The sequence below is a fragment of the Falco peregrinus genome, chromosome 7 (assembly GCF_023634155.1).
Source record: "Falco peregrinus isolate bFalPer1 chromosome 7, bFalPer1.pri, whole genome shotgun sequence".
NCBI lineage: Eukaryota > Metazoa > Chordata > Aves > Falconiformes > Falconidae > Falco > Falco peregrinus.
This window is the reverse complement of record NC_073727.1, coordinates 18,004,599-18,020,997: the sequence shown is the minus strand read 5'-3', so window position 1 is coordinate 18,020,997 and position 16,399 is coordinate 18,004,599. Positions and strand designations below refer to the sequence as shown.

The 16,399-nt window shown below is 48.6% G+C and overlaps 1 protein-coding gene across 6 annotated transcripts; it reads left to right on the top strand.

Annotated features, from left to right (window-relative positions):
* Positions 1-135: 135 nt before the first annotated feature.
* On the top strand, positions 136-15,896 carry LOC101919860 (GPN-loop GTPase 1). Of its 6 annotated transcripts, XM_055811242.1 has the most exons (14): positions 136-267; positions 370-463; positions 1,365-1,404; positions 2,561-2,627; positions 3,351-3,388; positions 3,949-4,027; positions 4,131-4,225; positions 6,019-6,064; positions 7,691-7,837; positions 10,587-10,669; positions 13,279-13,318; positions 13,994-14,084; positions 14,594-14,701; positions 15,333-15,896. In XM_055811242.1, the coding sequence occupies exons 1-14, from the start codon at positions 178-180 to the stop codon at positions 15,422-15,424; spliced, it is 1,110 nt and encodes a 369-aa protein (XP_055667217.1). In that variant the 5' UTR covers positions 136-177; the 3' UTR covers positions 15,425-15,896. The 6 variants fall into 6 exon arrangements, with proteins under 6 accessions (XP_055667217.1, XP_055667218.1, XP_055667223.1 ...); XM_055811243.1 differs by lacking the exon at positions 370-463 and having other exon boundaries at positions 163-267; XM_055811248.1 differs by lacking the exons at positions 136-267; positions 1,365-1,404 and adding an exon at positions 1,622-1,930 and having other exon boundaries at positions 2,461-2,627.
* Positions 15,897-16,399: the final 503 nt, after the last annotated feature.

Here is a 16,399-nt window from a genome sequence, read left to right as displayed (position 1 = left end):
GGCGGCCCGCGGGCCCCGCCCGGCGCGGCGAGGCCGTAACGCGGACCCGGCCGGCAGCGGCACTGGCGGCGGCGGCGGCGCGGCCGCCGGGCCCCGCGCGCGTCACGGCGGGGCGCTGCCGGGCCGCCCCCGCGCCGTCCTGCCCGCGCCCCGGAAGGACAAGTGGCTGCCGGGAAGATGGCGGCGGCAGCGGCGGCGGCAGCGGGCGCTCCGGTGTGCGTGCTGGTGCTGGGTATGGCCGGCTCCGGGAAAACAACCTTCGTGCAGGTGAGGGGCGGCGCGGGGGCGGCGGGCGGCGGGCAGCGGCCCCTTTCCCCCAGCGCCGCGCCCGTGGCCAGCGGGGCCTGACGCCTCCTCGTGTCCCCTCAGCGCCTGGCGGCCCAGCTGCACGGGCAGCGCCGCCCGCCGTACCTGATCAACCTGGACCCCGCCGTGCCCGGGCTGCCCTTCCCCGCCAACATCGGTGAGCGCGGCCGCCCGGGCCAGCCCGGCGGAGGGGCGGGGGGGCGGGGTACGCGGGGCGCGCGGCCGGGCTCCTTCTCTGCCCTTCCCGAAGCGCCGCTCGGCCGGGCGGGGGCTGGGCTGCTGCTGAGCCCCTTCCTCTGCCGCCGCTCCAGGTGCGCGCGCTGAGGGCCCGGGGCGCCGCGCCGTCCGCCGCTGCCGTCGGCTGGCGGGGCCCGCTGTGCCGCCGTCCCGGTGGGCTCTTGCCTTGCCGGCCGCGAACGTCTGAACGGCTTGGGTCTGGTCCCCGCCGCCGAACAGCGGTAGCCCGCAGTGCTCCCAAAGCGCTGCCTGCCAGCGCTCCGCAGGACGCGGGTTTTTACAGAACGTGCCCGGACAACAGACCGGACCGTATGTTTGGCTGTTCCAAGGGGCTTAGCGATTGCGAGGTCGGTGAGGGTCCTGGGTCTCCAGCTTCCTAACGCTTCCCAGCCTGCCTCTCCGGAGGGTCAGAAAGGCAGCGTGGATACCAAAGCTGGTTTCCTGCTCTTGGGTGAGTAATTGGAGTGTCTGCTCCGGTGTTGGGTCTCTAACGATACAGCCAGATACAAAATTGTAGCTTGTTAACTGACATTGATCAGCTGGGAAGAAAATGCCACCCAGGAGGCGGCTGCTGCTCAATACCTAAATGGGCGGTGTTTCCTGTAAACTGCGTGGGGTTTCCTAAGAGTGTTGAGAGCGTAGCAGATCTGCTAGAATTTATTAATTCTGCTCTGGAGATTTTTCCCGTTGGCGCGAGATCTGTTACCGAGACAAAAGGAGACTTGCTGGTAAAAGAAGGGCTTTCGCCTCTCCGCACGTGGAGGGAGGAGGGTGCTTTAAAAGTGATGTCCTAAAACGGCTCCTATGTCTTCCTCCTCTAGATATCAGGGACACTGTGAAGTACAAAGAAGTCATGAGACAGTATCCTTTTTCTGTTGGAATAATGACATTGGAAGTCCCAGGTTTTGTGAAAGTAGTCTGTTGCTGCTGCACGCCTATGCTGAAGAGGGCAGGAGGTGTTGGGGCTTGCGGTAATGCCGAATGTTGCGTGGTGATCGGAAGGTTTTGACTATGTACTTCTTGCATGTGAGATTAGAAACGTGTGTTCTACAACAAACCTTTGTTTCTTTGGACACAGACTCATAGAATCACTTAGGCTGGGAAAGACCTTCAAGATCATCAAGTCCAACCATTAAGCCAGCACTGCCAAGCCCACCACTAACCCACGCCTCGAAGTATGACATCTACACACTTTTTGAACGCGATGGTGATTCCACCGCGTCCCTGGGCAGCCCACTGCAGTGCTTGACCACCCTTGTAGTGAAGAATGTTTTCCTAATATCCAACCTAAAACTGCCCTGGCATAACTTGAGGCCGTTCCCTCTTGTTCTGTTGCTTGTTACCTGGGAGAAGAGACCAACCCTTGCTGTCTGCAGCCTTCTTTCAGGTAGTTGTGGAGAGCAATAAGGTTGTGAGCCCTCCCCCCGCCCCCCCCCCCCCCCCCCTTTCTCCAGCAGCCCTAAACAACATAATTAGCGTACAGATCTGTATGCATGGAAAAGGATTTTGAAATCTTCGTCTTTAAGCTGACGCTTGGGGCATCTTTACAACATCCATTCCCGTTACCGTTTAAATTGTGCTAAAAATGCATTTGTGCAAGAAATCTTTTAATTATCTTTTGAAGTGTAAATTCTTCACGTTAAGCGCATCCAGGGCATTGTTAAATTATGAGTCACTGGCTGTGTTGTAAATCTTTTTGGAAAGACAAAGATGGCTTTGATGTGTATACGTACGTATGTTTTCTCTGTCCAGAGCGGTATTGCCTGAATAATGGCGAGGGGAAGCCACGGCACAGCCCCTTTTCCTTTTGTCAGTCACGCGTGTTTGGGCAAGAGAGAGACCGCTTAGGATTTGTTATGCTACTGCATCGCTTGGGAGACTGAATTGCGTGTTAGGGGTATTGTCTTTTGCTGCAAGGTGTCCAGTGTGCATTGTACACGGCCAGCTGTTAGAAGGATTGAAAAAGAAGCCCTCTGAGCTCTGCGTAATCATCTGCTTTCCTAAACGAAGCCTCTAGATACGGGCTGGGCCCAAATGGTGGAATAGTGACCTCTCTCAATCTCTTTGCTACAAGGTTTGATCAGGTAAGAGGCTGTTCCTCTGTGATGCTGTGCTGCGAATACTGTGCTGGGAGGCTGCGGGAGGTTTTGTGTATTTTGGAGTCTCCTGGGAGCACTGTGTGTGGTTAGCCTCCTAATACTTCTTTGGAGTTAGAGTATTCTCCATACAGAACCATGTATTTTACAAAGCAGCCAAAGCGCCCTGGCTTTCATATGGGAGATTTCAGGTTTTCAGCTTTTTTAAAAGTAAAATTTAGAAGCCACGTGTACAGAACGTTCTTCAGTGGTTTGTACGTAACTGTTCTGTTGCACTGTGTTCTCTATCGAGTCTTTCATACAAATGCCCCGATTCTGAAGACGGGAAGCTCACTTGTGGGAAAGGGTTAAGTTTTCCTAGGGTTATTTGATAATTGACTGCTCCCTTAAACCCTAAGTGGGAGCCTGTGCGAGGTGCTGAGACAGTGCACAAAAAAAAAAAGTTTGGGAACAACTGCATTTGTTACCCTGTTTCTTCAGTCAGGTCCTGGAACAGAGACCAAATCAAGGTTGTCTCTGACCTGTGCGGTGTCTGAGCATTTTCCACCGCGCCTCTGTAGGGCATTTTCGCACACTGCAGAGCTTAGAGACTGTGCTCTTTTAATACGTGCATGCAGCTGTGCAAGTTGACGTAGTTTCTGTTAGGAAATGAGGATGAAAGTTTCCTGTTGTGAGCCTAAATACAAAGCGTACTCCTCCTTTTTCAATCAGGTGATGAAGTTTATTGAAAAAAGGCAAAACGCATCAAAGTGAGTATGTTCTACCAAGTCCTGCTTTTCTGGGATCAGTGTGGGAAAACCATGTGAAATCCTAAGAAGATTCTCTGTGTGTTTTCTAGTTGTTTTTCACCCTTGGTATAGATTTTTTTTTTTTTTTTTTTGTAGAAAAGGGCACAGAATTAGAATAGATAAACCAGGCATTCTTCAGCTACATTGAAGAAATGTTTGCTGATTCCAGCTCTGCTATTCACAGCTACCGTTAGACGGTCTTTTTTTTTTTTTTTCCTGGCACCGTTCGAACAGGCGACAGTTAATTCTTCTGAAGAGTTTGCAGGAGTAAGTGTCTGTCAAGTGGGTGCCTTCAGCTTTAGTAGAATCCGAAGAGAGTATGTGCTTCTTAGATACAAGATTCACACAGGAGATAGACAGGTGTGCCTGTAAATCTTGTCACTGTTTGGGAAAAGCTTTTCTGATCTGTAACAGAGTCATCGTGTGATGTGCCGTTGTGTGCTTGTGGCGATCTGGTGAGAATGGGCCCTTGTGCTTAACTGATTTTCCCTTACGGTTTGTTGGGGGTGATTTCTTGCCAGGTATGTCATTATTGACACACCGGGGCAAATTGAGGTGTTCACCTGGTCAGCATCAGGAACCATCATAACTGAGGCCTTGGTAAGTGTTTGCTGTGTGACTTGACAGTGAGGCTGTGTGAAGGAAGTGGTTGTTGAACAGCACGGGCTTCTAACTGAAATACCTTTTACTTTTGTGTTTCCAGGCTTCCTCTTTTCCTTCAGTGGTGGTTTATGTGATGGACACCTCTCGCAGTACTAACCCTGTCACCTTTATGTCCAACATGCTGTATGCCTGCAGGTAAGCAAAGCTGAAAACGCGGTCCGTCTGCTTTGATGGTTGCATCTCTGTGATCCTTAATTTTGGAGGGGAACCACAGGATGATTTGGGTTGGGAGGGACCTTGAAAGACCGTCTGGTCCCTCCTTGCCGCTTCCATGGGCGGGCACATCTTTCACTAGATCAGGTTGCTCGAAGCCCTGGCCAGCCTGCTCTTGAGCACCTCCAACAATGGGGCACCCGCAGCTTTCCCTGGGCAACCCGCTCCAGTGCCTCGCCGTCCCCCATCGCGTAACATTTCTTCCTTTTGTCCAGTCTAAACCCATCCTTTTCCGGTTTGACCCTTGTCCCGTCGCTACAGGCCCTGTCAAAAAGTCTCTCTCTCTCTCTCACAAGCCCCTTTTTATGTACTGAAAGGCCGCAGTAAGGTCTCCCTGAAGCCTTCTCTTCTCCAGGCTGAGCAGCCCCAGCTCTCCCAGCCTGTCCCCCTAGGAGAGGCGTTCCGGCCTTCTGATCGTTTCCCTGGCCCTCCTCCGGACGCAGTGCTCCAACAGGTCCGCGTCTGCCTTGTTCCGCGGGCCCCAGAGCTGGACGCAGCGCTCCAGGCAGGGCACCAGGAGAGTGGAGCAGAGGGGCAGAGGCACCTCCCTCAACTTGCTGGCCACGCTTCCTTTGATGCTGCCCGGGATACGGTTGGCTTTCTGGGCTGCATGTTGCACATTGATGCCTCATATCCTCTTAATCCGCTGTTTTGGTTCTTCTTCGTCTTAGTGATTTTCCCATTGGATACGCAAAATGATTTAGGTGCCAGTGGACATCTGGAGGTCATTGGGTCAAAACTCCCACCAAAAGCATGAAATGATGGAGGAGACCTTAGTGTGGTGAAGGCTAGTTACATTCGATCTGACACATTGTCTGTTGCTTGTAACATCATCGATCTAAGATGTATCAAGATAGGCTAGCTTCAGCTCCTTCTTATTCTAAACACATAATATTGTATTCTAGGGGCTTTTTGAATGTTGTTGATCCTTTCAGTAGTTCTTCAAGGTTTGTTTAGAGCTCAGCATAGCATGGCGTTCTTGATTTATTGTCTCCCTCCTCGTACGTGGATTTATCTGCTCTCTCTCGTGTTAAACCGGGGACTAAATACCTGTGTAAAGACCAGCGTATCTAGAGCTGTCATAATTCATGGTAAATGTTGGTAAAAGGTTGTCAAAAAACCTATCAATCCTATTACCAAGGTCAGAAGCGGTATCACTGTAATAGGAATATGCAGAATGTGTCTTATTGCACGCTGCGTTTTCTGACATGGGTGTCGAGCAGAAAATGATAGAATGTGTACACGGTGAAATTAATACGTAAGCGGATGTTTCGAGATAGTTTTGCTTTGTAGATGTTTTGAGTTCTTTGAATTCATTGCTCAGTTCACAAGTAGTACCTCAGAAGCTAAGGTTTGGGTCAGAATAACTAGAAAATGCCAACAGAGTCAAATACTGGGATCTGAGAGTCATAGAAAATAGTAATCAAAATCAACTGGGTGTGTAGAAGGAGATTTTGCATCTTAGAGGCGTGCACTTGCATCTTGGGGGCAGGGGGAGGGGCGTATTTTGTTCAACTACGGTAAGCAGGATCTGGGTGAAAATTCCATTCTAATTGGTGCGGGGGAAAATAATGATCTTTTGAAGGTCAAATGTGTTCAGTTTTGCACAAGTCTTGTCTGCCTTAACGCGTAACTTGTTTTCTATTCTAGTGAGATTTAAATTAATTTTTAATGTTTTGTGTGTGTCTTCCCCTTCCCCCTGCCCCTTCTTCCAGCATCCTGTACAAGACAAAGCTACCTTTCATTGTTGTCATGAACAAAGTAAGTTAAAAGTATGGTTTCCGTGCCCTAGGGGAACATTGTTCTGCTTAGCTTGCTTTGCTGTAGCGTCTTTGTCTCACTACAGTAATGGGTTTTCCGGAAAAGAGAGGCTGGGAGGGAGCTGCAGGCTGAAACCGGGTCTGAAGGGGGTCTTCAGTCTGGTGTACAAAGGCACAAGAAGGATCAGGGATGAGCAGTTACACCCGAACATTCAAGCTAGAGATGATCCTAACCGTTTGAAAAATGTTTTGCACCTTAACCCTAGGCTATAAGGCCACTTAACTTTGTAACATAAGGGTAAGTTCATTACTGAATCTGCTCTTACAGTCCCCTGCTTCCTCAGAACAATCGCCTTCATCGTTAATTATTTCTACTCAGCAGCAGGCTGATGACTCACAGTGGGAGCTGTGTAACACCTGCCTGTTTTGAGGAAGGAGGCCCATGCATTGTAGCAGGCAAAACTTCACAAAAGGCGTCCTGATCAGTGTCACTACAAATATGCCAGTGTTTGCCAGCAAGCAGAAGCAGATACTTAACTAGCCCAAGGATACAGCTTCGCTGTTGTGTCAGGTACCTGTAGCCTCAAAGGAATGCTTTTGAACTTAAGGGCTAGCTGGCTCTTGAAAGGCAGCAATTTCACATGTTAACAGAATCCCATTCGATTTTTGGTGTGAGTGCTCTTCCTCTTCCCCACAGACATCCTTTGTGTTTAAGGAATCGCTCCCCAACATAGCAGGGTTTGCACGTGCGCGCACAAATATCCCATACGCTTCCTCTGGAAGACCCGTGCTTTGGATGTGAAATTTCACCTCACACCAGCCAAGCAGGATTAGTGTCTGATGTGCTCCGACGGCACGCATCTTCCCAGTGACCCAGACCGTGCCTGTCTTTGATAATGCGCTTGCTTACTTGGCAAGTTTTTGTACACTGTTTTTTTTCCAACTCTGGACAGTAATTTTAGAATAAGCTGTAAAGCTTTTTCTGTAGAAGAAGGCACGAGAGGTAGGGAAAAACATTTTTTGAAAGGCTGGCAGAAATGGGACTTCATCAGTATACGTAAGGAAAGGTGGACCCAAGGCTTAGGATTCGTAACTTTACGCTTCGTTTCGATCTGATGTTTAGCCTTCAGTGAAAAGTAAAGCTAACAGCATCTGAAGAATTTTTAACAAGCATTTTGGAATTGACTCTTGATAAGAATGGAAGAATCTCAAGGAACTGGTAGGTGTGCAGTGGCAAACACATAGATTTAAGGAACGTTACGATTTGCAGAGGAGAAAAAATAATGCCACTTTCTTGTCAACGAGTTGACTTAATGTTATTTATAGGATTTAATCAAGCTAGCTCTAAATAGTCGGGCTTTGACCCTTGATGCATTCAGTTCGGTCTCTAACCCCATAAGTAATCCTAGGCGATGCTTCCTTTACCCGTTTTCCTCCTTCCCATTGGTGCTGGGAAATGAAACGTGTCAGAGTTTTAGATGCCTCATATTGCGATAATAGTGGATACACATGTGGTAAAATATGTTTACAAAACTCTTTAATAATTAGACTGTTTGCATAGCACTCCATGTAAAATTAGAAAGAATTCATCATTATTGCTTCTGAAAATTTTCTCTTCTCCTTCCAGACTGACATAATTGACCACAGTTTTGCGGTAGAATGGATGCAGGACTTTGAGACTTTTCAGGATGCCCTGAATCAAGAGACATCCTATGTCAGTAACCTGACTCGTTCGATGAGTTTAGTGTTGGATGAATTTTACAGTTCACTGAAGGTAGGAATATGCCTTTTTTTACTAACTCGCGTAAAAGCTGGAGAAGGGGAAGCTCGAGGAGGATATTATTGATACACCTGGTGGGAGGATGTGAGGAAGGCAGAAGCAGGCTCTTGCAGTGGTGCCCAGTGAAAGGACAGGGGGCAACAGACATGAAGTGAAACGCAGTAAACTATGCTTACAGAGAAGGGGAAGAAACAATTAATGTAATTTTACTAACTGAGCACTGGAACAGATCGTCCAGGGAAATGATGGAGCCTCCATGCTTGGAGATACTCAAAAGGCACTCAGACGAGATCTTGAGCAACCTGTTGTAGTTAATCCTGCTTTTTGAGTAGAAGAGGTTGGGCTGGACGATCTCCAGCGGTACCTTCCCACCTCAACCGTATTGCCTGCCCCTCTGTAAAAGGGCTTTGCGCTGGCTGCCCTTTTGAACTGGCATCTGTTGATGAGCCTTGCGCTGGGGGTGAGGCTTTGCTGGTGTGAACATCAAGTAACCGTAGTTGCGTGTCACGCTGAGTGGCAGCCTGAATCATTTAATGCCGAATTGTGATTAATCGTCAGGGGAAAGCTAAGAGAGGCTGGCAAGGGGTAACATTCTGTGTCGTAGTGTCTCCCATCTGAGATAATTTTCCTTGTTCTGAGGGTGTCAGGTGCAGCTGGGCAATTCAGTATGTAGGGAGACTTTCAAAAACGAACAAAAAAATGCTGGTGTGCTTGCTGACACAAGAAAAAGTGGGTTTTTTTTTTCCACTTACCAGGTTTTGAGAGGACAAATCCATTTGGTTTCTCTGGAAGCACTGTACCTAGGAGGGTGTTAATGATGCATGCCATAGGCTGCGCTAAAAGGGTTCAGCTAATTGTGGTTTCGTCAGCTTTTACTTGAGAAGGAAGCAAGCCGAGGGCTTTACGGGTATTACACGAAAGGCAATGAAAATAAACTTAAGTGATACCATTTGTATAGGTAATGATAATTTAGCCAAAATAAAAATACTGTAAGTGCCCTATGGGGAGCAATATACAGTCTTTCAAAAGAGATTGTACTGGTGCCGTATACGGGACTAACGTACTTCCTAGTCCTGATTTGCTAATCGACTGTCTGTATACATGTCATATCTTCAGAACAGTAGACTGGAGAACAGGACATACGCAGAGGATTATAGAGCAGAAGGCAGCTTGTACTTAAGGGCAGTGAAAGTATAAATATTAGTATATATTGGCACAGCCCCTGGACTAACGCTTGAAATCCTTTGGACTGCTTGATTGCATGTTTACTGTACTATTGATAAAATGCAAGGTTGTCCTGGAAAAAGTCTTCCGTTTGAAAGTGAGTACTTGAGATGGCTTGCTTATGAAAAAGAGGGAGAATTTTCACTAGAAGATGTGAGCTTCTTAAGGGTCACCAAGTATGGGCTAGTACTAGTCTGATTAAAGGGGTTTTTAGATAATTGGTTTAATAAAAGCAGAACAAATGGCCAGAAGTGCAGTGACAGACAAGTTCAAATTAGAAAGCAGATGTGCATTTTGAACATGCATTGCCGTAGTAACTGATTCAATTCTCCATCTCTTGCGGTTCAGGGAGCTGGATTGGGTCTCGTGGCCTATTTTGCTCTTTAATTCTAGTACGCTGGTATTGCAGCAGTCCTACTAACCACTTAGAAGACTAGGTTCAGCACGAGAACGCGGACTATTAACGGTGAAAGACTTGATCTTCCTTTTGGATTGCCCTATCTTGTTCATTAAGGTTAGGCACTGTATTGCCTTAACCGTGTTTTTTGTGAGGTATTGGGATTGGAGGTACAGGGATGGGTGTGGAGTCAGGCTTTCCGTGGTTTTTTGTCTTTTTTAACTGTTGCTTTTCCCCCTCTCTGCTCTGTGGTAGAACTTGCAAAACAGACAGGAAAACCCAGGTTCCCGAGTCAAATAAGAGGGAGGGAGGGAGGAAGGAAGGAAGGAAAAACCCCCTCAAACACCACCCCCACCCCCTCCAAACAACCCAACCAAACAACCCCAACGCCCAAACAAAAAACTGGAGGTAACCAACATTAATAGCGGGGCGGGGGGGAGCGGGGGAGGGAGAGAGGTCGAAAGTAGGAATGACCAAAGCTGGAAGTATTACTGCACACGCTTGTGCCACTGTGATGATGTCGTGGTTTAACCCCGGCCGGCAACCAAGCACCACGCAGCCACTTGCTCACTCCCCCCCAGACCCGGAGGGGTGGGGAGGAGAATCAGAAAGGAATGTACAACTGGAGGGTTGAGATGAGAACAATTTAATAATTTAAACAGAATCAAGAGGTAAGAACAACAGTAATGACAATAATAATAATCACAGTTAGGATGGAAAGGTGGGGAAAATCCAAAGGAAAAGGGAAGAAACCCCAAGTGATGCACAGCACAACTGCTCCCCACCTGCTGACCGATGCCCAGCCAGTCCTCGAGCAACGATCCCCGCCCCCAGGTTTATATACCAGGCATGACGTCCCATGGTGTGGAATACCTTGTTGGCTGGTTCAGGTCAGCTGCCCTGGCTGTGTCCTTTCCCAGTCTCTTGCGATGCACCAGCTACTAAGAAGAAAATTAACTCCGTCCCAGCTGAAACCAGGACAGACATTAGTGTTCCCTATTGTTTTTTTTTAGTTCAGGTTGTTTGTTTAAGATACTGCTTAGTCTTTCTAGCTCTGATGATCCATCAGTGAACACTTGGCTCTGTTACTCTCCAGTTCTGGTATGTGGTTTTCTTTTGTAGGTGGTCGGTGTTTCTGCCGTGCTCGGCACTGGACTGGATGATTTTTTTGTTCAGCTTTCTAAAGCTGTAGATGAATATGAGAGGTAAGGTGATAACCTTTGGTCCCTGACCCAGTGAATACTTGCTGAAGTTCCTGATTTTGTGAGCCCACTCCTTTGATTTGAAGGACTGTACACTTTTCACAGCCACAGTAGTCTAGGGTTTCTAATAAACTCCAGTGCAAGAGTCAGCGTAAAAAGCAGCAGTCAAAAGGAGCTATTCAGTGGTGAATTTTTGCGCTGAGTGTTCAGTGAAAAAGCAAAAGCTATCTGTGCCAGCAGATCTGTATCTAGGTTTGAATTGTCGTCAGGGAGCTAACACCAGTTTGGCAGACCGAATAGGCGAGCAAGTTGAAAATCAGTTGAGAATTTGCTCCTTGCTGGATTCCTCCCCGTGAAATGCTGCCAGGCTGCTCTGTAACAATAGAAAGGGAATCCGGTAACTTGGATTGCTTGGAAGTACCTAAACCAGGCCATAGACTATTGTTAGAGGGAAGTGTATCACGCTGGATTGGATAGCCAGGGAGGCTGCTACAGCCTCACACTCCCAGGTCTGATTAGTCTGGCCTGGTCATGCCCCCAGGTCTGGTCTCTGCTCACCTGCAAATAGGCCCTTTTATTCCCTTAAGCCTCTCTTGCCCACACGTGTTCCTCCCCAAACCTCCCGAGTGCCTCCCTTTTCCCGCCTTGGGTTCCTCCCCTAAACATCCCATAATAAACCCTCTGCTATCCCCAAATGCTCTTTCCTTGCATCCCATAGTGTGTCCCACACCCCTAGGCAGCCAGACCCCTAGCCTGTGCTCGCAGGGTGATCCAGAGGGCTCCCGATGAGGCACGGTGATGGATTTCACACCTGGACCTGATGGGTGGGGCTGATGGTTCTCCTGGGACAGCCCTGGGAGGGGCTGGGGTAGGGTGTCCCTTCCTCCGAGCCCTTAATTTGGATCCCCTGCCTGCCACCGTGCCCCTGTTCCTCTGGGTTTGTTGAGAGAGGTCTTGGGCGGTTTGGTTGCTCTCCTGTGGTGGGCTGGGAGTATCTGGGCAGGGTATTATTTGTGCTCCCGCCTCGCACCTCCAAATGTGTGTCTCTGCTCTTTGGAGGTGCTGAGGAGTTTTGCCACGTAACCTGACAATTATTCTGGGATACGCTGCCTACATAATGAAACCGCGGTTAAGGGTTTCCCGTAAGCTGCCAGCACGCATTTGCAGCCTGGAAAGGCGACTGTATCCCGGGCAGCATCAAAGGAAGCGTGGCCAGCAAGTTGAGGGAGGTGATTTGTCCCTTTCTGCTCCACTCTCCTGGTGCCCTGCCTGGAGCGCTGCGTCCAGCTCTGGGGCCCGCGGAACAAGGCAGACGCGGACCTGTTGGAGCACGGCGTCCGGAGGAGGGCCAGGGAAACGATCAGAAGGCCGGAACGCCTCTCCTAGGGGGACAGGCTGGGAGAGCTGGGGCTGCTCAGCCTGGAGAAGAGAAGGCCTCGAGGACACCTTACTGCGGCCTCTCAGTATATAACAAGGGCTTGTAAGAGAGACGGAGAGAGACTTTTTGACAGGGCCTGTAGTGACAGGACAAGGGGTGACGGTTTTAAACTGAGAGAGGGCCGATTTAGCCTGGGCGAAAGGAAGAAATGTTACGCGATGGGGGACGGCGAGGCACTGGAGCGGGTTGCCCAGAGAAGCTGCGGGTGCCCCATTGTTGGAGGTGCTCAAGGTGAGGTTGGACGGTGCGGCAAATGAAGAGACGGGACGCAGCTTGATGCAAGCAAACGTCAATTTATTGTACAGAAGCACGAGTTTATATACACTTTCAGAAGCTGCGCGTTTTAAACAGATTGGTTCTTGAAGCTAAGCATTGCATCCTAGGCAATCCCCGATTGGTGGTTAACTACCAGCAATTAACAGCAAGGTGTTACCTTCCCTTGGCGCCATCCGTCCCCCACTCCCCTGTGCTCTGTAAACACGCCTCATCATGTTAATTGTTGTCTAGACAAGCTCGAGCACATTCCCCTCAGCTAACTGATTGCCACGCATGGTCCTAGTTTCCAGCCCGCTCCTGCAGGACGGGGCTTTGAGCAACCTGATCTCGTGAAAGATGTCCCCTGCCACGGCAAGGGAGGTTAGACCAGATGATCTTGGAAGGTCCTTTCCAACCCAGACTATTCCATGATTCTAAGAAGAGGGTATCCGCATCCCCTTTCTCCTTACTTCCTTAAAGAAATGTTTCAGAGGTCCCATCGGGATGCAGTAGTTTGGAAGCCTGTGAACAGTCTTTGTGTATGAGATCCCATTGAACTGTCTCAGGAGGCGCAAGTACTGGCAGAGAAAGTCGTGTCTGTGATGAGAGGAGAGCGACACATCTGCTGATGAGCTGTAGCAGTGAAATGACTCCTCAGTCGAGCTGGTTTAATTTCTTACCCCAGAAGACGGCGTGAGAAAGGTTTGCTATTTCAGTGAAGTATGTTCACTTATTTTGCACCCGTTGGTTTCAGACTCCAAACCTGGATAAAAAGTCCCGTTAGTCTTTCTGAAATGTCTCTCAAACATGAAGCCTAGAGAAAACTTTTTGGGGGTAGAAGCAAGGCTCCACGATGATCCTCACTTAATATAAGTGGTGCATTAGTTCAGCCTGAACGCACTCTTATTTCTCTTTGCAGAGAATATCGTCCAGAATATGAGCGCCTAAGGAAAACACTGGCAAGTATTTTGAACTATTGTACACCTGGGCAGTGTATCTTGGGGTCACTGTTATGTACACAGTTGCTTCCGTGTTGGGAGGGTCTAACAGTTATTCACTACTCATGCTTGTTGCGGAGAAACTGCTGTGCTGAAGCTCGCCGTCTGTCTTTTTTCCCCTGCATTCGGTGGAGCCTATCTCTGAAAAAATAAAGATGTTTTGTAAAACAGAGGTTGCTCAGCGTTTTGGTGCTAATAATTCATTTGGGCAAATGGTGAGAAGATGATTGGGGAAGATTTACATATCTTCCCTTCAGGATGAAGAATAACCTTCCAGATTCATTTGTTGAGGATAGCCGTGTATCTTTCCGCACCAGTGAAGTGCGCTGTTGCAGTACCAAAATCGGTACCCGCTGCTCACTTTGAGTTCTGGCTGTCCAAAGGACAGTTGTCTGCCGGCACAACTTCACCGAGTCTGGCTTCCTGATGCTGCTGGAAACGTTCTGGAAGTCCGTTGTGCTGGAGGTTGCTTTCCACCTTTATCCAAAAGTTCTGTGTAACCTTAGTTGTAACGTAAGACCTGCTCACTGACTTCTGCTCTCTGGCTGGGGGACAGGCTGCTGGTATCGGGCGAGAATACTCTTCTGTTGGTGTTTTAAATGCACTGAACATCCCCGTGTAACTTTGTACCTACAGGAGAAAGCTCAAAATAAACAGAAGAGAGAGCAGCTGGAGCACTTGTGGAAGGACATGGGCAGTGTGTGTATGCAGGACAACACACTCGCAGGTACCTTACTAGGAAGATCGAGTTTATTGCAGAAGTTGTCTGCAGAGGCTGCCTTGAGAAGAGACGCAGTGCTTTTCTGTCTTCACAGCAGAAGCGTGAAAGCAGCTTGATGTTAGTAAAGAGGAGTGGGGCTTTAGTTCCTGTGGGGTGGGTCAGGCTTAGCTCTTCTGTGTGTCAGTCAGCGGGGTGAGAAGAAGAAAGGCTGCTGTGTAGATAAAGCAGGGGACACAGTGTAATGAAAGTAATGAAACGCTTTAGCCAAGGTGAGAGAGTCAAATTAGAATGTGAGAAAGCTCTGCTGTTGGTGGAACTGTGGCCTTACGTGAGGGTGACTATGGTGCTGATGCAGCCTGTCATTTGGAATTTCTTTGGAATTCTGAAGCAGCTTTCTGTCCCTTTAAAGTAGGTGTTAATTGCTGTGTTTCTGTGCAAACACAAATTGTCAGGGCACAAGCGACCTGACTTGTTAGCGTGCCCTTTTGTGTATAGCCCTTTCTGTTTCCTTTGAGGGTCTGACGATGCTTCTGCAATGGGTCCCTCTGAGCTGATCCTAACACGAGGAACCCTTGATGAAGAAGACGAGGGGGAGAGCGATACCGATGACATTGACCGTGAAGGTAAGGGAATCGGGGATCTGGTCCGCTCTGAAAGCTGCCTGCCGGTCTAGTCAGGAAATACCCTCTGTATTTCATTAACTGGCGTGCCTGTCAGGAGGGCCTAGAGAACAAGCAGACGCTGTCGCCTAAATACAGGCGTCTGAATCTGTAGCAGAAGCCCAGCTGCAGTGCTTCGTCCAGCGCTGTCGCACTCTGGCCTTTGTGCAAGTTCAGTTGTAAGTTTTCTGTTTGAGTAATTATTTTTAATAGGTGCGTAACATTCATAAACCAGATAACTTGTTACGCTTGGAGCATGCGGTGACCTCTGAAACTGATTAACGCGCAGTGTGTTCCATCATCTCTTTGGCCTTACAGATTCTGCCCCGGGCTCTCTTCCCTTTTCCTGTGACTCTTGGTCTTGCAGCGTTCTTCTAAGTTCTTACATTGTGTCATTTGTCTCTGATACAGCTCAGGGACTTTGTCTTTGTTCTTCCCCCGTTCCGCTGATCTTCAGGATCACTTGTTTCTTTTGCCTTGTAATGAAGTTGAAATACACGTTGCTCTGACTAGCCTAACTCTAACTTTCTTCAGTAACACAAGTAGAACAAGTGCCGAAATAGCGCTGAACTGTGGATTTTTTTTTCTGCCCCAGTTACTGAGGAGAGTCATGAAGAACCAGCCTTCAGAAACTTTATGCAAGAGACGCGGATGAAATACCAGAGAAGCAGCAAGGCGAATGAGTGAGACCTTCAGAAGCAGGGGGTTCGGAATCCCTTGTAATGGACTTACAAGTAAAAGAACAGTGTAAAGGAACTTGCGTGGGACCACGCATGGAGTCATCTATCTGTGAACAGCTTCCTCTGATGTATTTATATCTTTCTTCCCGTGTTGGTCGTATGAGTTGAACGTCTTGTATCCAACTGACTGCACCTTTGGCCACGTGCCAGTGTGACTTCCTGAATACGAAGGAACCAGACAGGCGCTTCCTTTTGCTCCAAATCCTTCACCTGTGCCTGTTGAGAGCCTGGATTTTGAGCTCTGGCAGCATCAGCATCTGTAGAGCACTTCCTGGTCTCCAAACGTGCATTCTGTTCACCTTGTGCAGACAGGTGTCTGCTGCAGCCAGGACACAAGCGAACTCTCTGCTGCATGAAACTTCATCAATCTAGTGTTTGGTGTCTTGGTTTTAATTAAATATATTTTATGTACTAACAAACGTGTGACGTTTAATAGCGGGAGATTTCAGTTCACTGTTCCAATGGGAAACCATTTCCTGCGCCCCGCCCCCCGCTTACAGCCCACCCATATGGATGCACAGCAAATTCATCTTAATTACATTACACAGACACAACACAAATGCCTCCTGGGAAAATCCTGAGTAAGAAAAGTTCCCAGGAGGGAAAGCCAGAAAGAATCAGGCTAGATTTGGCTGAGCACTGAAGTACGCGTGGCTGCATACTGGCTGCATATATCTGTAGGTAATGTAAAAACGAGGACTTGGAGACTGGCTAATGCTCATTTTCCTGGTAGCCACCACGGGCAGAGATTTTCACTTGCTGTTTACCATTCTGAACTCTGGCATCTTTGTTTCCTTTCCCTCCATGCAGTGCTGTGGCCTCACTGCAGAGATTTCTCTGTGGGAATCTGGCAGCACGGTCTGCCAGCACAAGTTCTCTACATTTGTGGAAAAACAGTTTCTGTGACTCTTTAAAGTATAGC